Source organism: Cygnus olor, chromosome 4, assembly GCF_009769625.2.
Source record: "Cygnus olor isolate bCygOlo1 chromosome 4, bCygOlo1.pri.v2, whole genome shotgun sequence".
In the NCBI taxonomy this organism is placed as follows: domain Eukaryota; kingdom Metazoa; phylum Chordata; class Aves; order Anseriformes; family Anatidae; genus Cygnus; species Cygnus olor.
The window spans coordinates 6975282-6999816 of record NC_049172.1 but is presented as its reverse complement, the minus strand read 5'-3'; the positions used below and the strand labels follow the sequence as shown (position 1 = coordinate 6999816).

Here is a 24535-nt window from a genome sequence, read left to right as displayed (position 1 = left end):
AGGTCACCACAGCCTACATGAAGAATATAGCTAAAAGCTTCCTGCCGGAACTAATTGCAGAGTTAACTACGTGTTGACATTCCTAACCTTACACAAGGTTAGCTGGCTTCTTTAAGGACATCGTAGAGACAACACAGCCAAGAGGAAGTAGATCATTTATCACCAGAGACAAACAATCTCTATAAACAGACTTCATGGCTGAAAACAAGAAAAAGTAGCGAATGGATGCTAAGCTATCAGAAATTACTTTCTCATTGATATTCCTTGTAGTACAACAAAATGAAACTTGCAAGGATAGAATTCAAAACCCCAGGAAGTCTGCAGCAAAAGATATATCTAGTATATAATCATATGGTATTTAGAATACAAGTTACAAACAATTGCAAGCCAAGCCATAATTTCGAGCACTTGCACAAGTGACTCTGCTACTTTTGAAGAAGAATGCAGGCTTATTTACTATCAATACTTCACATACCTTTAAAAAAAGATAAAATATATATTCTGATGCCTCACTAGGATAAAGTGTAATGTGTGTGTGTGTGCTTATACACACAATTGCATGAAACCCAGGCCAAAATAAATTCTGTCTCGTGTGTTCATATACCCATACTGATTTCAGATTCTCTTTAAGCCTACAAGTGAACAGTTGACCTCCATTACATTGGTTCCACAGAGAATTATTTCAGCGAAACCAAATGCAACCTTTTCATCTTTTGAGCAAATTTCACGAGTATAATTTCAGCATATTTACCAGATAGAAATCATTGTGAAGAAGCGTCATGCTGTACTGAATTCCTTGATGACAAAAGCATCACAGCTCATTTGAAACAGGATGACTCAAATATTGAGTCTAGGATAATTCTACAACAGTCAGAAAAATATCAGCAGATTTTCCATATAATAGCAATACTTCAACACAGGACCACAGCAAATTACTTTTCAAGAAGTACTGAATCTCTCCTATAATTTAAATATCATACCATAAGAAAATGAGAAAAGCATTACACACTTTGGCTATGCATATTAAACAAGCCTCGATTATATATTTGACTTTCTTGCACATTTGAGGTACTGGTATTTATTCTTTCCTGAGCATTCAGGAAAACACCTTATTTCCAAGAAACACAGTAGCTTTAGCTTCCCTAATAAGTAAAAGTAATTTCAGCCTGAGGTTTTGTGGCAGTCTCAGCTCATCATGCCCTTGGCCAGCATAGTCCCCCTTGCTCCAGCTCCTGATCCCAACCACCCTTGAGCAGAATGAACCATTTCAGCACAGCTCAAGGACAAAAAGTCAGTCGCTATATTTAATTATGTAATTTTTGCCAGGTTAGGTCTCAGCATGCTTAGCGCACTGAAACAGCTGCGGACAGGTTCAGAGGTGCTCCAGAGCCTGGGGAGCCCCGACAGCCAGCAGGTAGGTCAGGCTGCTGCCACACAAATGAGTCAGAAAGCCAAGGTGGCAGCAACCTCAGCTCCAGGGGTCACCACCACACTGGAGGAAATGTCACTTACATGGGCTCAGCAGTTCCTCAGCAGATGAGGGAAAATGAAGGCCTCAAGATGCTCAGTTCTGCTAACCTGAGGAAGCAGCTTCTGAAGGACTTGTTTCACCCTTCAACCAACAACAGGTATAATGTTGTTAGAATAACTCCAGGATTGCATCAGACCAAAAAGGAGAGTAGTTATGCAGCTGGCAAACTAGCAGTGGGGATTGCACCAGAACATGCTCTAAATTCCTTATGTAATGAGCGGAACTTACTATTACAGCCAATTTCACAAAACTGTCTCAGCATTTTAACTTTAAACCTAAAAAAGTAACAGTATTCATTGAAAAAAAAATATGAAGAGCAATCTCTTCATATATCTCAAAAAAAAGGAAGCAATTAAGCCTTGTACTTTTTCCAATATCATCAAAGACACTGGAAAATTGCAGAGAAAATACGAAGATTGCCAGGAATTATACTATTTTTGTAGATGAAAAGATGGGGAAGAAGTGGGAGGAGAATGAGCTATCTTCCATACTGTGCTGCTAATTTTCCAATTGAATTGTCATAGCAATGCTTGTACTTCAGAGTTTACCACACAACTGCAGAAACATGAACTGCTACCCAATCTTGCAAATGCAGCTCAGATTTTCAGTCCAGATCTAAACTATCTTTATACTAAATTTCACAAGATAAGCCATGCTGAAAATTCACAGAAACAAGGTGAGGTTGCTCCTAACCCAAATGTAACAAGCGTGGCTTGATTGGCCAGGTTCTCCACCTCCCTGCTTTTTCCATACAACAATTAACCCGGTAACACTTTTATTTTTTCGTTTTTTTATCAAGATACTCAGCTATAACCTCTGAAAGACTGTACTCGACTAGTCAGGCTTCAGATCATGTTTTTTTTTTTTTTTTTTTTTTTTTGACAGTGGAGCTCTCTCACCTGCAAGAATCCTCTGATGCTGCTGAATTTGGACTGTAAGATGCATTACACGCGTAGCTTCAAAAGCATACTTAAGAAGAAGAAAGGACAGATAACAGATAGCATCCTCCAACAGACACACAAACACAGGTTGACTGCATCTGCAGGATAAGAAAGTGCTGAAAAATATACAGCAGCATGATAATAAAAATACATATATATCTGCTCCCTTCTGTTTGACCCAAGAATCTCCCCCAAACCACATTCTGTTCACATTATGATCAGCACGTGGAAGTACTGTAGGTAGCTGGTACCATGAAGACACAGCCTAGGGAGCCATCTTCCACATACACAAGCCAATGAGATTAATATACTAATTATACATAATTAAACCATCTTATACAGCCACAATACTTAAGGAAAGGACAGGAGACAGCAGTTGTTTTCCTGCAGTTTAGTGCTAGTTTTCCTGCACGTTTAAACTAAAGGGACTACCATCATTTGCCGTGGCTTCTATCAAAAAATTTAAAAGTCACTGAAAATACATGATGATGCTAGAGAATTATGAATCTCCCAAAACTTCCTTCTCGCACCATCTTACTCATCCTTTTATCCTCATGAAAAGGAATAAAATTACCTGTACTGGAAAACACCTAAGTAGACAGCTGTTTTCCCTTGCATAGTTTATTAGCCCGAAGACTAGGCTTTTCCTCTTTCATACGATTTTCACTGTGTTTTTCCCTCTCATTTCTTATTTATGCTTTTAAACCAAACATCTGCTTTATTTGTGACATGAAATGTGATGCCTCGGCAAAAAAAAATGGTAATAATAAAACATTCTTTCATCTAACTGCATCATAGTGAAGGGTTTTCTTCTGTTTGTTTTACAAGTCTTCTTGCTGCAGCGGTGCAGGAAACAATGCACTCTTGGTGTATCTGATGGATCAGAATAGGAGGGTTTGGGGCACAAAGTGTCATATATTACTTCTTCCTTACTTAGTTTCACAAAATAAAGTTTTTGTTGTTGTCTTTTTTTATGTTTGTTTTTGTTTTTTAAATATACTAACCTATAAAACTTTACTCTTCAATCAAAGCATCAAAGCACAACACCCAGTTTAACAAAAGGAATCTCTGGTACCCAAAGTTTCATAAGGAGGCTTCCCACCCCATTATTCAACCTCTAGTAGAAATTTCATATTGGAGAGTATTGAGCAATTCAGAGAGTCAGCTTTGGAATTCCTCTTGGTTGTAATTTCTAAATTGTTCTCCTCCGCGTTCTCTTTTCTAATATTTACCTTTGCACCAGGCTTTCTGTGCCTGTTTCTAAATGACATAGATATCATGTGAGTAATCTCTTCTGGTTGAAAATGTAATTTATTTTAATTGGAACTGAAAACTTGTTTGAGGGGTGGCAGGAGGAAACTGTTCCTATTTCCTGCTATAGTTCTCTCAGCATCTAATTACACCCATAAAGAGGAACAATGGGGAGGCTGTGTATTATTCAGTTTAATGTGGTTAATTACATGATTCCCTGTATGCATGCAAATACACCAGAGCCTCACAACTGATACAGCACCCACACAGCACATTCATCAGTTACAATAATCATGCTTTGAGATCACATATAGTATGCCCTGTAAATATAAATACTTATTTACTGGAAGAAGGCTTCACCAGGAAGAAATGGAAGAGGATGGACACTGAACGAAAAATTCTAACATTAGCGTCTATAGTTTCCACAAACTTCTCAATGTGAATTCATTTCTTGCAACTAGAAACATGCCCTTCTTAACTACTTCTCCCCATACTGTTCCTGTAGACAAACACGTTGAGGAGACAACTTGTTTTTATACCCCTATAACCCAAACTGCTAACAGGAGCTGAACCTAACACTTCACTTCCAAAGGTTCAAAAGATTTAGGCCGTGACTTTAAAACATAAAAAAAGGGATAAGTCAGATTTTTTGCAAGTCAGATTCCATATCCAAGTACACCTCAGGACACAAAACTCAAATTTTAAATATTATCTGTTAGCGAGGCCAAGGTTTCAGTTGGAATAACGACCCATCAGGTGGATCCTCTTTGTTATTAAAATATCTTCAAAGTCTTCTACAAGCAATGCTTTACAACTCCAAAGGCAGACAGAGGAGGCAGCTACTCAAGGAAGGTACAGACAAGACAGCTACAGAAAGGCACGACTGTCTTTCTGAATAACATGCTCTCCCCTAAACCCTTCTGTACGCTTAATGGTGAATAATCATCAGTCAGGCACTGCAAAGCGGTAGCTATTAACAACGGTTTGTGTCAGCACTGCCTGCCCCAGGAAATACATGTGAAAGAACCTGGTCTTTAGAAGAGAGACAAGCCAGTGCACTGAAAAAAATTACTCGTCCACGGCCAGACTTTTTCACGGATAAAGTCACAAGGAGAAGAGGGAAAAGACAAAAAAACAAGGGGTAGGGGGATGGGGGGAAGAAGAGAGGGAGTACTGCATATTAGTCCTCCTTGTCCAAAGAGTCAAAGAAATGTTTCATAGGCTTAGTGTGAAACGGTCTGAGCTCAGAATGAGTCACTGGGGTTCGTGGAGCAAAACAGACAATGTGGATAATTGATAACACGGGATAGGCTTGATGCTTAAAGAATATGATTCCTTCCCTCGTTATACAGTTGGAACAGTAGGATGTCTGTTCAGAAACATGGTGTCAGAAGAAGGAATGCATGCAAGTTGGAAGATGGGAGCCGAGAAACAAAGCAGCAGAGCTTAGCCCTGACCTAACTTTGAAGCTGGCCCTGCTTCGAGCAAGGGACTGGACCAGATGACTTCCAAAGCACCTTCCAACCTAAATTATTCTGTGATTTTGAGGAAAGGGCTTGTGTAGCGAGAACATAACAAAAACATTATCATCTTCATTACTGAACGAAATCCCATGCTGAAAATAAAGACTTAGTTTGGAGAACAAGTCACTGATGCCTGGGGAAAGCATGTGATGAAATGAGAACAAAAGAACCTGCAAATGTGACAGAAGATAGATGTCTTTTGGCAGACTAATGCTTTGATTTTGTTTAAACTAGCTTAAGTGAGTAATTTAGCTTCAAAAGCACAGTGAAGAACTGCTACTGCTACAACGTTTTAACCTTTACCCACTCAATTAATATTAGACTTTAAGACCACTTCTCAAAGATAAAACGCCTTATATAAAAATCAGGAAAGATGATATATTCCTGATATTCTTACTGATTTTTTAAAATACAGCCCTTGAGGTGCTACAACACACTCAGAGGCAACAAGGTTGGATCAACTAAAGTCAAAACTTAAAATTTCCGCTTAGGCGATTGAAACAAATTTCCTTCTGCAATAAAAATGTGCGCCAAGCAAAGGTGGCAGATTTTCATCATGTCATCGCCACCTCTATCCAATACAAACCCTGTTTGTCCCTGCCTGCGCCATTAAGATAACCAAAACTTCTCTGAAATGCGCAATTTGAAAAAGGAAATTGCACTTCAAAAATAAAAGGCTGACTTGCATTAAGTGTTTATACTCATATTCTCACGCACGCTTGTTGGAGTTTTCTGGCCTATGACTGCAGCAACAGCTGGAGACCTTTGTGTTCTGGACTTACCATAATGGCTGTGGCTATTCCTGCTCTCATGCGTATGGAGGAATATATGGCCTTGATGGAGGCAGCCAGGTGTACCAAACGCATACCACCAGATGACATCTGCAATCAGTTACACTTGAAACAGCTAGTATCTTCAGAAGATCTTGCATTTGACATAGCCTCCATATTTTGCAGCCTCAAGCCTCTAAACTACAAAAAGCAGAGGCACTTACACATGCCTAGACTAGAGGCAGTGGTCACAAGACATTTTGTATTGCTAAAGTCATCAGTTTACTGAGGATAGATCTGTTCCCTTAACAAGAATTCAGGGAGCAATACAAATAGTCTACACCATGCTTCGTTGGTGACTTCTCCCCACACGTCCTTAGTGCTTCCTCTTTAATTTTACGAAAAAAAAAAACAAACTAGGTGCATTGCCACTGGATTGCCATGGAGGGACTACTGACTTACAAAGGATTTAATTTGTTTGATTCTGACCCTTTATATTAAGAGGCATTTTTGGCCCTAAGTAACTTCCATATGCATTTAGAAATTAAGCTATTGTTTTTGTTGTTTTTTTATCCTGTAATTAGCAACTCTATTTCCAGTAGTTACCTTAATGAAAACAAAAACAAACAAAAAGTGATTGTAAGAGTACCAGCAGACTACAAACCTATTTTTAATCTGCTGCAATCCATCATTAAAATAACAAGCATCACATACAAACCACCTTCAAATTCTTAACAATGATCGTATTAGCTATAATTAAAGAGCAGCCTACTCTCATTTCAACACTGGCTTATCATGCTAATCTCATTGATTGAAGGTAAAATTTTGGTTAAACGGCTATCACCTGTCTTAGGCTCTAATAATTAATAACAATATACATTTTCTCACTTGTTCAAAATCTAAAGAAGGCAAGATTCTCAAAAGTATTTTACCCTTTCAACCACAGTTGTTGAGTTTCTTCAGGGAAAAAATATACTCAAGTTTTAAGTATGTAGGCTAACCTCACAAACAGCTCTCCAGTCTTTTTTTCTTTATTTTTAATTGTGTTATCTGCATTGAGGCTAGCCTTTTCTCTCTTAAGCCTGATAAAAAAAATAAAAATGAAATGAAGTGGAACAAAGAAGCAACATTAACTTTCATAATTCATTGTTTTAGACAACCCCGACTATTGCCTGTGACAGAAAGTAAGCCAAGCAGAAAGAAAATAGAAGTGTTTTTGCATTGCCACTTTGCCAAAGGATGAAGTCACAGGATTGATTTCTGTGACCACCGGCAGTGCCTCCCACCCATGCTGCCACCCTGCAGTTCTCAGACTGCTGTACAGAGGGCACGGAACACAGGAGAACACGCATGAAAGATGAGCTGAAATGTGCTTGGCTTGGTTTTTAAGTTTCAACATTTAAAACGATACTTGAAAGTTTTCTTTATTAATACAGGTTAATAAAGAATAAATCTGACAGTGCACTCAATTCTATCTCCTTCATTATTCAGACAATAATTTTTGATCTGGCAGAATAAACCCCTGCTGTGAATTCTCATGAGCAATTCATTTGGGTTTCAGAGTTCTGTGCCTTTTGATTGGAACAATCCTTTCGTGGTGTTTTCCACCTGTAAAAGTAGAATTTCATATAGAGGTAGATTTGGAGAAGGAGCAGAGGGGAAAAAGTGTCTACCCAGTAATCAACATAGCAATTTTCAGACATAACCTCTGAAAGCAATGATACTGATGTACCTAACAAGCCAGAAGGACTCTCTGTAGTGCCTTCCCTTGAGCTAAGCACCAGAAGAATATTTTTGATATTTAGTCACAGGCTCTTAAGCGGAGCTTACTCCACTGCTGTTGTTGCCTTAGGTTGCCTCTTTTAAAGGTGACTGTGCAAGCTGGATTCAAAAAACCTCACAGAAAGCCACAACACTCAGAGCGAGTGATGCATGAAGTTCAACACAACTGCTAAGCTCCAGGTATTACTTACGCAATAAAGAAAGGCAGTAACCAAACAGCATAGGACTTCCTGCTTCAGGACCAGGAACAAGATGCTCCTCACTTACCAAGAGTATTTTCACAAAGTAATTAGCATCCTGAATGGTATCAACGCATAAATTTCAACTAGCTTTGGATGCCAAAAGAAAAAAAAAAAAAGCAACAAGGAACAATTTGAAACTCATTCACCCTTTAATAGTTTGGTACCCTAAAAAGGCAGATAATGACCCTTAGAGTCAGTGGAAGACTGTATGGCTGGACACACCATCAGTACAAATCACATACACTACTGCCACAATCCTATCAGTGACACTTGCCAAGATTCTCTGAAATCAACTGCAGATTGAAAACATGCTCCTGTTCAGCACAATGAATCTTCACAATTGGTGCATTTATGTAAAGAGCACGGATTTTACAGAGTTTAAAGGCAATTTAGAAGTACTAGATTCTTTTAAACTAATTAAAATGTTTTGAACTATAGCAGTTTTTCCATTTAAAAGGCAAAATCTTCACAGAGAATATTATATACACTTGAAAATTATTCTATAAATGTTTTATCTTGATAAATCGCAGAAAACCAAATAGAGGAAGTATCCATCTCAGCTCTGATAGCATTTTTTTAAATGATTAAAATGCTAATGAAAAAGCATCTAAAGGCAGGGAGAAGCAGAAAAAGAACCCAGCCCAGAATAACATCCTTCTATAAGCATCACTTCCAACTACTAACGCTCTCGGAGTCATGCTCTTCCTAAGTGAAGGCAGGTAATATTTATAGTATCTCTTAATAAAGAGCCTGCCAGCGATCTCCTTTGCACTTGCCAGGCTTTGGTGAAAGGCTAGCTGCACAACCATCAAGCACAGATGAAAACAGGAGACAGCTTGTGTTAGCTCCGAAAATGCAACAGGATTCTAAGCAATAGGGGAACGCATCTGCACAGCAGCTCCCAAATCAGATAAACGTAGTGGTTTATCTCATCAGGATATAGTCTCCAAGTGGCAATGATCAGCTAACACAAATGCTGTTTGTCTCTGTCTTGCTATTAGTCCACCCCCTCACACTCCTCCAGTTCCTTTTCTTCTCTCTTTTAACTGTTCCCAGCTTGATTTCTATACTCTGGCTGCTCTACAGTTGCAGGTATGGTGTGAATAACACAGAATCAATTCCCTTTCCCTTCCCTTATACATAAAGTCCTTATCCTCTATTTTTTCCTCACGTGCATGTACACACACACACACACGCACAAAGGGGAGGGACACTCCAGTTCGTGCACGACTGTTAGATTTTGGGTTGGCCAGGGGCGAAGGACTAAAAGGCAAACATATGCTGGAATTTCCCTCTACCCCCTTCTGTCTTACTCATTTCAGCAGCTCCGCAATCCAAACTGGGGGAGGAGGAGGGAACGTGGGTGGCTGTGATTTCAGCAGCAATCCCACTGGATTCCCACACCTCCTTCCAATATAAACTATGACTTAAGATGGAGCTAAATTAACCTGAGGCCAGAATCAAAAGGAGAGATAACCAGGCAAAGTGAAGAAAGCACAAAAGGCAAGAACAAAGGATCTCTTTATCTCTAACAAGCACTACACAGCGCAAACATCATGCTTGTTTTTGAAAAGAAACCCAAGGAGCAAAACTACAGAACCACCGAGTGCTAACCCCAGTTGTGCCACTGATTAAATGATCATAAAACAAATATCCAAGTTTCAAAAAAAAATATCTTTGAGAAACAAAATAAATAATGTACTGTTCTGTGTCTTCATGAAGTAGCCCTAGATGAAATGCTAACATGCTATATTGAGTCATTGGCATTTACATGATGAAGAAGCATCCCTACGTTAAAATAAAAGTTAAATGGTCAGAACGAAGGCCTAAAAGGGCTAGGTATTTGCAAGCAGGTTTTTTTTTTGGTTTTGTTTTTTGTATTTTCACTGGTGGTTATTTTTAAAATCAATACAACTTGTGTGCTGACTTGAAGCCCAATACAGATTTGATCCTCCATTTCACAGCCTCAAATTAAGCTTCATACCTGAAGGGAATCTACGACTCCACGATTTCACTTTGGATTATTTGACTATGATTTCTGCACCACAGCAAGTTAACTATAAATGGCTTATTTATAAGAACAAGTGAGGTAGTTGTAAAGAACACTGTCTGTAGTATCCACTGCCTTGGCAATAATGATAGATTTAGGCAGCTGCTACTAGAAAACATCAGCTCTGCCAAAATGTCAGATGCTAATGTCTGAGGCAGCTCAATTAAGCTACAAGACGCAATCACTTTGTTCTACCAGGGATGCAGGCAGGCATATTTCAATCCATATCTGGAACTGACAGAAGCATTTAGCGAAGGAACAGATCAAAAAACTGCAATGCATACAGCCTTACATCTTCACCTTGTTTCAGAAGTCTCAGTTTTTAAGTCGCGAGTGATTCGACTTATTATGAGTTCTCAATAAAGCATGCAAAATAGCTGGAGCAGTGTCAGCTTTAATCAGCAAGCCAATTAAAGGATTTAATCAAGTTCACTTTAGCTGTTCAACAGTATGTTTATATCAAATTATTTTTTAACAGAAGTTTAACATGGAGGTTCTCTATTCTAATAACATTTTCAGCAGTGATATGTAAACGTAAATAACTGCTACAATAGTAAACTTCACTCATGCATACACAGAGTAAACCTAACCACTTTAAAAATTATAGCAAATACGTCTTCATAACGTCTAGTTTATTTATTGAGTCAAAGAACTGCCTTACACAGCCATGTAAAAGCAGTGTAGCATCATTTGTTTTAAATAAGGATGCAAGTGTACAATACAGTTAAAGCAGCTGAAGTTACTCAAGTGAAAGATACCACTACTTTGCTGAGGTACAGAAAATGACATTACATGGGACCCCCCGCACCCTGCTCAGAGTGCAGACCCATGTGATATAGCATCTGTATAGACCCATGTGATAGCATCACAAACAGCATTAAAGACAGCCTTTAAAGATAATTTTAATGAATGCGATATGGCAAAGATGGGAAAATAAAAATTCTTGTGATTAACACTTACCCTCAGAAGCAGCAGGCGTCCAGACTTCCGACTAGCATTAAAGCATTTAGGCTTGGCGTCTGAAAACACCAGCTACTTGGGAGGAAGTTTTAGGATTTGACCATGCAAATGGTTTTCTTCGAGACAAGTAAATATTTTAGTTATAACAGTGTCCTGGAAATTCAATAGTGTCCTCAACAGTAATCATGGTATGTTAGGTTTAGAGTATAAATTAAATCACTGAAGTGTGAAATAGAAAAGTTTTAACTAAAATTGCTTTTACTGAAATGTTAATTTCAGACAAACTTTGATGTTGTGCTAATATAGACAGACTTTACATTACTCGTAGGCCGCTAATAAGTGATCTTGTTTATTTTCCATGCTGGAATTCTATCTCAAACTGCTTCAAAAGTAAAAAACAGAAAGAATTGTTTTAGTTCAGCTCCTCAATTGCATCAGATCATTTAAATGTGTGCTACAGTTTGAGGCAATTTTAAGCATTATTGCCTTTTTACTATAACGTGGGCATAAATACTTGTATTAGCTCATCTTAGCATTCATCACTTTAGCTAGAAGCTTTCTATGCTTACAAAGTTCTAACTGATGCAGTTTAAAGGAGAAATGTACGTGGAACATGAGGAAACATTCAGACCCAGGAGGCCTGACCATCCCATGGAATAATGCCTCTGGGGAATATCCAGAAGCCTCAAAGATCAGAAAGGCACATGCTGGCAGGAAAGGGCTTTCCCTCTATAGTTTTTATGAGCCTACAATCCAACAAATGATTCTGACGGTCACCAGAGCTGCTGCGGTTGTTCCCACACAGGCCATTCTCAGATGCCTACAGCCTCCCCCCAGCCAATCAGTTTCTCATTCAAATTGCTGAAACTCTGTGTCCTCAGTACAATACAAACATAGCAAGCAAAACAAGTATTTAAGTTATATTTCTGTACCATTCTGACATTCAACCAACCCAATGAAATTCTGCGCCCTCTCCCAAAGACAGTACAATGAAACTGGAAGTGTGTTAAAGGATAACGCACCCACTTACATACCTATTGGAAATGTGTATTTACCGACCTTAAATTATGCAATGCAAATAACAAGGAAGGCTCTGCAAGCAACAGTGTTTTCTGTGTGTCTACAACATCTATAAACATGCAAACTCCAAAAACTAGCACTTGTAGAGGCAAACAACGCAGCCAAGGAACCGACCATTTCAGAAAGCTTTGCACACAGGATAGCACACGGTAAGTGCATTCTCAACAAAGGACGTGGAAGTTTAGGTAAAACAAATATATGCTCTGATTCTATTTTCCTGTTCTTCTAAATGAGAGACTGATAGATGCTAGCTCCACGCCATGCCTGCACGTGGCCTGGCTACTGTCACCATGCCAGAAACTGCTGTCATTGCTACTGCTGGTGATGGTACCCAGGCAAACAGAATTGAGAATATCTATACACAGGCAGCTAGCTGCCTGTGTAATGTGGGTGTATTACATGTAAGCACCATATGCAAAAATGCACAGGTTTATAAAGATGCGTATGACTTCGATTTTTGTGTTCTTAGTTCACTAGAGGAAACTTTTCTTAATAATGATGGGCAGAGACTAACCAAAAGGTACGTACACTGAGTATACATTGAGAGATGCCACATGTTACAGGAATAAACGGAGTACATGCTAATTTCTTTTAAAATAGATAAACAGGAAAAACAGACTTACCTTAAAAACCCCAACACAAATCTCTTACAAATTTATTCACTTGTGCTATCATATATACAAAAGATATCATGGTATTTCCTTTCAGTATCTGTAAAACTAACAACGTCTTCAAGAAACATAACTCAAAAGGTAAAAGATGCACAATGAAATATATTAGACAAACCACTCAAGTTCTAGGTCTACTCTGGAGTTGATGTCGTTTAAGAAGGTATAAATTTGAATCACAGAAATGTTAAGGTTGGAAGGTCATCAAGTGCAACACACTAGACTCAAAACTGGGCCAATTTCAAAATTAGATCCAGCTTTAAAGTTAGAATTGGCTGTTACCATCAGTTACTTTACTGTTGAAATAAAATTGTGCAATATGACTGTTCACCGCTTCTATTTTATTAATCTGGAGGGGATGGAATAACACTATTTAACCTTTTGTAGAGATTTTTGCAGATGTAGGAAAACAACAATATATAATGTTTCAAAAGGTTTTGTTGCTCTGAAAAGGACCTGTGAATTGAGGCCCACTAATGACAATAAATCATACACCTAGTAATTAAAGAGAACACTACAAATATGATGAGGAGAAAAAAACCCTCCATATGTAGGATGTGACAAAATTAAGGTTTCAAGTACAACCTCTCTTGCATATGCTACAAATTCCTTCATCATATTGTCACTTTCCACTTTTTTCAATGCAGTGGACAGAATAAACCATTGACAGTGACCAATTTCCAAGTTGTGGTCTCTTCACTTGCATGAAGTATGCTTTAGTTACAAAACTTTTATAAACCCTGGTCTGAAGACAGCATGGTCAACTTGCTCACATCCGTTCAACACCACTCAGCATAACAGTATCTCATCACTTCAAAAAGACATGCATGACTTACTGTCTTTGCAACACAAGCAAGCCAAGGGGTCTGTTTTACAGCTTGGGACTAAGCAAGACAACACTCCCATCAAAGCCTCTACCTACATTTTTTTTTCCTGACTGAACACATTCAAAACTCCCCAAAATTACCATTTTATAGATAATGCCACAGAAGTCGACACATACACCTGTGCACTGAAGTCAAAGAGGCAAGTGCTCAGCATGCAGGTAAGAGCGTTCAATGAAATGCATATAATAAGGCCATATAAAACTATTCAGGCAATCCTAAATCTGGCATTCCCAAGTGTTCTGCAGTGTCACTCCAGTAATATTGCCATCAGGGAGGTTCAGAGTTGTGCTTCCTTAGCCTTTTGAAAGAACCAATTAAAAAGGAGCTAATTTCACCACAAGCCATTATATTGCTAAGTACATAATATAGGATGGGGAATTCTAAGGCTGCTATACAGACATCTTTCATCTGAACACTGAACAGCTGTAGGCTAGTGGTACATTAACCTCATCGAACCCATGAGCTTAAGAAAAAGACCACATGCCTCCAAGAGAAGATGGTGTAGATGAAGTCAGAAACAATTCAAAGCCACGGAAGGTGGCAGCATCCCTGTTCCCTTGCTGGCTGCCCATTCCCCTGGGGATGAAGGCTGGCAGGGATACTTACTTCCAAGGTGCTGCAGGCAACCAGACAGCATCCTGGTAGCCCAGGGTGCCTGGCTCACTTCTTCCCCAGGCTAGGGACCTAGAAGCCCCCACAACCCTTGTGGAGCCCACCACTGCTGTCATGAGCACATGAGACAGGTCTGTGCTGGTAACTGCTCCTCCCACAGGCAGCTGCCACTGCAGCCAGGCCCACACCACCATGTGCCCCCTCCGCCTCCCAGCCCAGGTGCCTTGCCCAGCTACCCCAGTACCCCGTCAATCTCCTGCTTGGCCTGCACAGCCACCAGCCATCGCCTGCTGCCTCAGCGCTCTTGGCTCCTCATTCCCCTCATCTCCCAAGCTTTCCACCTCCATCATGTTCTCGACCAAGACAAGTGGCCAGTCTCAACCATTTTCCTGCTGTCTTCTGAGCAGTTCTTGGGACCATTTTTAATACCTACTTTCAGCCTTCCCCTCTACATAGCTTTTATTATTTTGACGCAATTCTCTCCATCCTTCCAAACTCACCTTCAAAAGTCAAAACAAAGTTGCCTAAATGCTTTCCAGACGTAAAAAGAGATCCCTGAAAGCATGGACTTGGAGTCTCTTCTTAGTTCAGGCTCTGGTCAGACTCATACCAGCAAACAGCAGCCCTGAGGAACAACTGCAGGATACTTCACCTTGATTATAAGCCAGAGCTGTAACATACATACATGCATAGTTTGCATGTAGCAAACTGTAGGAATTTGAGCTAAAGTCTCAAATGAATTAATCAGGAGAATTTGGAAAGCCCTGACAAATTTGAAAATAAAATATATTAACTCAAAATGACAATCATATTGGTACTTCCAGCTCACCACAGAATCAGAATAAATTTTGCACAGATACAAAATAATGGATTATGCATTCCACATTAAGACTCTTCTCAGAACCTCTGCCCCATCCCCTAATTATACAAATCATCTTCTCCCTCTAATCAGGGTCTTCTATGTACCCTCTATCTCACATTACTTCTTATAAGCAGAACTATGATATTTTTTTCTGAGGAAAATTATCTCGCCCCTCAAAATGAACAAAAAGAGACATTTCAAGCTAAGGGGTAGCTGCACAAGGCTTCAAGAAAAATAAACTTTTCATGTTTTTTAACAAGTATCAGATCGCACTAATCCACAATGCTCTTATTTCAAGAGTTAGTTTTCTCTCTCCTCCTTCCCTTTTTGATGATCATCATCTCATCAACCAGCTACAGGGATATGTTTCTAAGAGATGAATGCATCTCCCACAAAGGATCTCATATTAATGATTAATGACTGACACTCTTCAACAAGACTGCCTGCCATGTCTAAAATCTATAAATTTATTCTCTTCTCCACTATATCAGTGATTTTATTTTTCTGTATGCTTGAAAAAAGCCTTCCTCCATTCCATAGTTATTTCTTGATTGCCTGTATACCTTGCACTTCCACCACACCATCGGTCAACTGATATTCTCATTATCCAGTCATCTGCTGTCATACTACTCATACAAAGCAAATTGTCAGGCCTGCAATGTCTCACAAGCTTTGCCAACCTCCCTTCATATTTTTTTCTTCTTTTGATGATCACTTTCACAACTCCAGCTTTCATGTTTGTTCATACAGAACATTAGCACTTCTCAGCTACCCCACTAACAAGCATTAGGAGTCCAGCCTTCCTACGCTAGCTTAAAAGAGAATACCTATCAGCTACCCTGAAGAATGCTGCAGTACCACAATCATCACATAAGAATAATTTCAAAAGCAAGACGTAGGCTAAACTGAAAAAAGAATCAAAGACTTAAATTATACCAGTGATATACAATCGGGTAACCTTCAGGAGATTAATCGCCAAAATACAATTCAAAACAAGCCACACACCTTCAAAAGCATTTAAGAAGCAATAAAATTAATGTTCTCTTTGTTTGTTTTTAAGTATGGACTTATGGAAATGAGTCAGGACACAGCAGACCTATCCCACAGTCTCTGTCTCTCAGTAGATTAAATATTCCACAGAACAGCAGGCAGAATTTCTGCACGTCTGCCACTCAGTTACGGACAACGGTACTGCCTCTCCACAACTTCTTCCATTTAACATCCTGAACAGCCTGTATTCTCCCTTCAAAGAAAATGTCTGTTGAACACTATTCTCAGTCTACTCAGGGGATCCTTTTATTCGTCCTATTCCCTTTATTCATCCTTGAGCTGCAATATGATTGACATCTTTTCCATCAGAATTGTAAGGCAGCGTGACAAGCTAATTATTACATAAGAGATGATATACATTACCTCTCCAGGTCAGCCCAGAATCCCTTATTTGGATGTCATTTTAAAAATTACAGGCTTTAATAACTTCTGCATCATTCTAGTCCAGACACTACGCTCTTTGGTGAGAAGAAAAGTTTTCCTGAAAATGAAGGCTATTTCTATGTATTTTTTTGTGAATGCTACCAGTACAAGACAATAAATACGGGTAACCCTTCTAGGTTAGAAAGAATAGAAGAAAATATTGCTTTGATTTTTTGTTCATTTGCCTGGGGAGGTGAGCGGGGCCTCCCCAGGAACAAAAGAAGTGACAAAAAGACTTGCCTTTTTAAATCAAGTTCATGGTTTGGTTTCACAGTTTAATCTGACTAAAATTAGTTATCTTTTGCCCCACAACTAACTTTCTATGCCACAGATAGATCTCATGCCAAAAATGTATTAATATCTGATAACAGCAACAAAACAGGGGAGGAGGCACATTAGAGCAAGCAAATGCTTTCATACGTTCAGAATGTAGTCGAGGCAGGAGACAATTAGAGAAGGAAATTCAAAATATAAGGCATTTCCTGAGGATTAATGAGTGGGTGGTAGTATTTGATAGTCAAGGGCAGAATGGGTTCTGCAGCCAGCACAATTCATTAATTCCCCAGGCAACACAAACTGGGATTCTGTTAATTTTTTTCCTTTTTGCTGTACTCATTATTTTCCTCAACTTTTAATTAAAATTTCCATTTACTGTACCACCATCGTTCCTTCAGAGCCAAACTGTGTATGTCTGAATAGTGCTACTATGGTAAAGGACATCTATAACATTTTTGGATTAATTCCTGGTACAAAAGGCCAGACACCTTTTTCAAGTTTAAGAAAGTTCTTCTAATCATCTCATATAGGCTAAAAACATTGTCTGATTTAGAAACATTGGGAGTTCAGGAGATATGATCATTTCCTCTCTTACAAGCTGCTTGATGGCCTCCATTAACTTAGTGGTAAGAAACGAAGAGAGTAAGTTATTTTCAAGCTTCCTTTCAGCTCCTTAGGAAGCTGCATCCACTAATGTATTATTTAACATGTCCCAAAACAACAACCATCACCTCCATCATCATAAAAAAACTCCATACTAACCTGTGACTGGTGCATCTATGTCCAGCAAATTTTTTTCCTGACGAAGAATTGAAGCTCCCTCTGTTATTATTCTCAAAGCAACGCTTTCTTCCAGTCTCCCTTCTTTCATAAGGTGTGCCTTTAAGATATCCACACGGGGTTTTCCATCATTATCAAACACTTCCTTAGCTGTGAGCCGGTGACTTGGAGGAAATGGGACAGCTGCATGAAGAAAAAAAAGTGTCATCAGTTTTTACAGTAAAGCCTCTATTACTAATCATGACACATTTCAAAAAAAGTCATCTCTGCTGCTGAACAGTACTGGAATGAATTTCCTACTGCCTCTTATATCTTGTGGGTTAAAGTGTACATAAATGAAGATATCACTGAAGCATACGTATTCTGCAGGCTGAGTTATCCACGCATACGAGAACAACTACTTTGTGTTTATAACAAAATTGAAAGGAAGACTTATGCCACATTTACATATAGATATGTGCAAACAAAACAAAAAAAGGCATGGGAATTTCAGGGAAAGAAGGGAGTGGAGCTTCCAGTGCTCGGTAGCACTGCAAAGCATCGACATGAATACACAAACCAGTGTGATATTTAATTTCTGTGCACAGACATGCACAGATACACTCCAATTAAAATGCTGAACTCCAAGACAGTCCTCTCTCTAATGACTTGGGAGGAGGTAGAAGATGTCTTCTCCAGATCAGTTACACAAGACACATTCCACCACCACCAAAGCACACCTGCACGCAAAGCAGACCACTCTAGCAAAAGCTGCATCGGTCTGGAGTTTTAAATAAATTAATAAATCAGCTGGTTGCCCTAGCAACACAGCAATGACTAGCAATCTGCGCACTGCCATCACGTAAGGGCTCAGGCTTAGAGCAAACTTCAGACGCTCACGCCTTCCCTCTCCCAAAGCCAGCTGGAGCAAGAAGGCTCTGAGGTGATGCTGTCGGCTGCCAGGATGAGGCTGGAGCATTATCCCAGCTTAACCCCCTTTCCCTCACGGTTCAGTCAGAGCAGCATTAGGCGCTGCCTGCTGCAGGGTAATTACACTGCTCCCTGCCACAGCTGCAGGACAGTCAGATTATAGGGGAGCTCTGAGAGGGAAGAGGCAGCTGCAGGGCTGACCTCGGCCCTGCATCCCCTGAGCAACCTGGGCCCTGCCAAGGGCCTTTGTCCCCTGCTGAGCCTCTTCCTGGGAGCTCTGCTGTGAGAAATGAAACACAGCAGACCAGTATGTCTGTTGGTTTCAATTTTCTTCACATTTCACGATCCCTGTGCGTTGGAAGCAGCCCACAGATCACACACATCGTTTAAAGCCTGGACCCAAGAACTTCTACCAGAAGTATCGGAGCAGATAATAAACAATTTCATTTTGTGCAGTTGTTTTCCACTGATACTTGAAACACATATGTCTTCAGAAAACACTTTCTTTTTTTGTCTCAACTTTTTGCTGCCCTGACTCCAGTAGTCCATGCACTGAAATACTCTGGTGTGGACTAACGAATACGGGTCTATGAAATTCACTGGAACTGGAGAACAGACTGAAAAGGGAACAAAATTGGGAAGAGGTGAAGTGCTGTCAAGCCCCAGACCCCACCTGGATTCATGTGTGCAGCAAACAATGAAGTTGAAACGCAGCCCTTGGTTTCAGAAGGGCCTTCCCCAGATCCATTACAGTTTTCTCACGCAATCTACAAGAACTCCTAAACTGCTTTAAATTAGTTCATGCTTTGACTGCTACTTCTATAATTAAACTGGTAAAGACCAAAACCTCATTTTACTTTTTGCAACTACTGTGGTTAGGCGTAGCCCACGACACTCACAAAAATCAGGAGGTTTTGTGCTTTGTGTCTCTTTCAGGTATATCCACTGTAGGCCTCAATTCCTCAAAAGCAAGTCAACGATCTACACAAGCTATGAACAATTCGTTATATAACACAGAAAAAAAACCAAATCATTGTGAGATAAATGAAGGTGAGGGAGAACTCAGCAGTTCTCCACGTCTTAATCGTCCTGCTGGAGAAGAACTTAAATAAAAGGCCAGCTAGTTATAATAATCCTTCATCCTTCCTGAATGGGGGAAGGAGAGGAGAAAGTTATTGCTTATCTCCAGTCCACGTGGCTGGAAGAAGCGCTACCATTAGCTTGCATTCCTTGGCAAGACAGCAGCCTCTCTTCTTCCCCCTAAGGGATCACGGTATAAAAACCTATGCAGCATATTGCTTCTTGGAGGTAACCGCCATACACAAATGCATGCCACGAGGAGATTTTTACATTTATAAAGACAGAGAGCAAAACAAACAAGCAAGCAAGCACACAAACAAAGCAAGCTATAAGACGTTACCTACTGATTAACAGAAAAATATGGCCCACACTGCAGCACTGGAAAAGCTCTGCAGACAGATTTCTAACAAACATGTACCAGTGGCTAATTAAAGGAAAAAAGATACTGTTCCAACAGCGGATGATTAATGATTAATTAGCACAAACATGAGCGACTGAATAGAGCACAAATTGCATCTTCCATTATGAGAATATTAATTTTGTATATACACATACACAGCGCTTCCACAGAACAACATAAGAAATGGTCATGTTCACGTGGAAATCAGTTCAACAGAGTTCATTACTGGAATCGCCAACAAATGCCAGGATCAATCACAGTCCTCTTATAAATATAACAAACATTTAGTTTACATTGCTTTATACAGCGTTACCATCCAAATACACAGGCATCTATCAGCTTCTCCATACCTGCTTGCTTTTTCTGCTTTTCCTTAAACCTATGATATTAGTGCAAGCAACAAATAACTATCTCTCTCCCAGTGGTTTAGTATTTGTCAGAAATAAAACTGAGAGCCTAACCAGACAGCAACTGTGCACACAGCATGCACAATAGGGAAAAGTATGTAGCTAAGACCAAAAAAAAAAAAAGAGAGAATCAGTTGCAACCTTTTTTCCCCTCTTTACAAAAAAATGACCTAAGTTTTGATCTCTTTGTGAAGCAAAATCTTCTGGTACTTGAATAATTCTCTGCTAGATACTCTGATTATCTAGAGGTGAGGAAAAATACTGCAGCAGCCTCTGTGTTAGCAGGAAAAAACCCTGGGAGGGAAAATGCTGGAGGCAGAGGCTGGGGAGAGCAGAGCCAGGACTGGGTGGCTGGCGAAGGCTTTGCTGGAGGAGCCCTGGAGAAGAGCCCAAGGAGGTGATGGCTGCTTAGGGCTGCTGGCACTGCCCCGGTGGGTGCTTCTGTAACGAGAGTTGGGGTCTCTGCTGCACAAAGATGGGGATGCAACCTCAGATGAAGAAAAGGGAGAGGCCATAAAACATGTGTGCATATAGCAAACACGTTTTGAAGAAGTTTGATGACAAATCCCACAAGAACACTAGACAAAGAAGTCATGCACGCTATCCATACGCTGGAAAATATAAGGCCTGGTCGCTACCTCCATTTATAGTTGTTTGAAACGTTTTAAAGGCATACCATTTGTTTCCTGGTATTGGCATTAAACAAGAAAAACTGCTCGCCATATGAAATACTATCACCAGGATGTGGTAATAAAACACAGACCATAGCAAAAAGCAATGAAACAGATTTTTAACCCTTTACCTCACCGTGTCAGTAGCATCCTCCCAAGACCTGAAAACACAAGAAAACTGTTGAGCCACTCGCTGTTTTTTTGGTGGTGGTGGCAGTTGTTTTTCTTGTGCTTTCAGGTCTCTTGAACGTGTTCCAGCAAATGGAGAAAAAGATCAACCTGCTATTTTCCTGTTCTTGCAGACTCCTGCAGAACCCATCTTACTGATAACACAGCCACGGTAAAGGTCAGACACATTGTTACTGCTTCTCTCAAATATTAAGCAGCATCTCCAGAACAAATAAATAAACCATAAAGAGCTGTGCTTAATTAGTGTTGAACATGTGCACACACATAAATAAAATACAAGCATGCGACAAAGAATGCATTATTTTGTTTATATATTATTCATTTCAAAATGAAGCTGTACACTAGATTAATACTCTCAGAGGTGGCTGCCCATAAGAAAAACTATCTTTCATCAATATCCAAGTTCCTTGCATTTTATCTCCCCTCTGTAACAAACTTGTCCTGTAATTTCATACAACTAATGCCATATGTCTATTTGTAACTATGTCTAGAGCATGACGGACTTCTAGGGGAAATAAGTAAATGCTTTCTTCTTCATTTGTAGGGGAAACACACCAGTGCCTACCATCATCTCAGTATTACAATATATTGCCTTTGTTTGATGGCAATTTGCAATTCTGCACTTCAAGAAACATTGGCACAGCAGCAGTGGTGACAGCACGGGTTCGTGAACAGGTCGATGCTTCCTCCACATGCAGAAGAAAAGCTCACAAAAGGGTCGCTGCAGCTTTCCCCACCCCACTCCCATCTACTTATTCATAATCTTTGGACCCAGATACATGCAATTTCTCCCTGCCACCTCAGAAACTCCAACAAAACCGTGTTTTCAAAGGACAGTAACATTTTTAATAGCTACCTAAATACTTTTTTCAGGCTGACTTTGAAGTCTACCCCCATTTCACATACACTGTGCATGGTCATGCTGGCCAATACATAAAGCAGCAGACGGATCACCTTTCGACCTACTTTCAACATTTTGTGATCTGATTGTCTACGTTCTTATACATTTACCTGTGAATTTCTGGCTTACAAGGTTTCTATGAACCAAAAGGGAAAGGATGAAGTAAATATTTTTTTCCATGACTTACTTCAGGTGACAGATAGGAGCTAGAGAATGAATCACTGTCACTGATAGCTGCTAGAAGAACAGAGCGAAGCCTCCCAGGCAGCACAGAGCTCACCAAAGCAGGGAGAGGGGGAAAAAGCACTGCCAAAATCTCTCTTAATGCTGACACGTATAGAAAGTGCGTAGAATTGCCACATGACAAACATCCCTTTCCACAGATTTCCTCAGGCAGCATATAGATGGAGGATGTTTTTGTCTCCACATACAAGTTATCCAGTGACAGATTAGCCATTCAATCCAACCAGATCACTATGATCTTCTCTTAACCTGCACATTTTCCTAGCAGGTATTTTAAAGAGCAATAGACAGGAGAGTGAGTTACTTAGAAGACATCATTTCTTTAAATATAAAATTTTGTACAATAGCACTTTAACATATGCAAGTTCTTGTTTTCTTTTTTTTTTTGTCCATTTGAGTTGAGAGTAAAAATGTCATTAACTGGTAAAAATCCAAATATTCGTACGAGAGTGAAAAACTCAACTCAGAATAAAATTTTCTCAGTGGAACTACAAGTGGAACTCATTCTGCTATTTCTGAAGAACTCTCGGGTTTCACCTTACAATAGCTAGTTTCATTAAGGCTAGGCACAGCTGATACAAACCCTAGCCTGAAGCTATTACTGACTCTGAAACATCACTGGAATTAGCAACACACCTCTAAAAGATCAAACTCTAATGTGCCGTTTTAAGACATTATGTACCTGAGGACTACTTCTTTATTTATTTTATTAAACACGTTCATCAGACTTTCACAAAAACAGTTTGACTAAACTAAATAATTGCCAATACGGTGAAAACAGCAAAACTGAAGTCTGGAAAACGTATCTACAGTATAAAATAAACTATGAGGATTACAAATTATCTACAGAAATTTAGCATCAATTTTCCCATGGCCAAGAAGTTCTTGCAGCATAGTTGGAAGTGCTCGGCACAGATGTATTTGTTTAAAGATGTAATTAGATCAATCTCCCAGAGAACAAGGCATGCTACTTCACAGAAAGCTGCCTGTTACCAGGGGCGAGCTAGTCAATAACCTATCAAGAAACAGTCCATCAAAAAGAAGGTGCTGCTACATGAAGTCACCTCAGAGTAACAGCATCTGCAAACCAAATCAGGAAGCAGACAGAAGGGTCATTCCCCAGTCAAGCCCACATATACTGAACTTACGAGAAAAATAGAAAGAATAGAGTTCCTTCGACAGATATGTTAAACAGCTGTCTCATTTGGCAGCATGGAAAGTGGGGCACTTGAGAAGAGGTGATAATACCTGCAGCCCAAAATTAACCACTACCAATAGAGTGAGCAGTCAGTTGTGTTAAAAATAGTTAACTCATAGTCCTTTTAACATAACACATGTACAAAACCCACCACAGCAGGGTTGCTTTATTGTTGTTGAAGAGGTTAACCAATTTTAGTCATTTATATCATCACCAAAAGGTACTACGAGTTGGCATGGAAGTTGCTGCACAAAACAGACAGAGATAAGTTGTGCTAGCAGCATTTCTCAATATCTGTAGGCTCAGAAAAAAAAATAATAAAAAAAAGAAATAACTAGCCAAGACACTTCATCAAGTATTACAGCTCTGAGGAGTTAGCTCACTATTTTTAATACCTTTTGACATTTCAATCACAACTAGAGAACACAACAGCAACGATGGGAGTGCCCCCCGACCAGCTTGCCTAGCTCTGGATAGAGGCTGTGCTGGGAAGGTGTTTGTAAAAGGAAGGCCTAAGTCCATCACGCAGCGCCCTCAACCTAGCACCAAGTTGTTTCCAGATGCTAAAGCTCTTGAAGTGGCCACCTAATTAAAATGCTGAGTTGTGCACTTTCTCTACCTGCTTTTCTGAATTAAATCATCAGTTTCACTTGGAATAATGGCACTTTTGCAGAAGATTGATCCCTGAAATAAATCGCTAGCAGTTCCTTCACTTCCACTACTTGGGCAACTTTTCACCTTGAGGTTGGAAGCTACGTGTGAGCTCAGGAGCCAGAAGGCCACGTGGCACATCCTGTAAACAGGATGAACTGGAATCCCTAGCCACACGAACAGGGGCAGTGCAAGCTC

The 24535-nt window shown here is 39.7% G+C and overlaps 1 protein-coding gene across 3 annotated transcripts in view; it reads right to left on the bottom strand.

Annotated features, from left to right (window-relative positions):
• PPP3CA (protein phosphatase 3 catalytic subunit alpha) overlaps positions 1–24535 on the bottom strand; it is a 197717-nt gene that overhangs the window by 98495 nt on the left and 74687 nt on the right. For all 3 annotated transcript variants that reach the window (XM_040554881.1, XM_040554880.1, XM_040554882.1), the window contains exon 2: positions 17671–17871. In XM_040554881.1, the coding sequence (XP_040410815.1) occupies positions 17671–17871 (201 nt within the window). The remainder of the gene's footprint in view (positions 1–17670; positions 17872–24535) is intronic.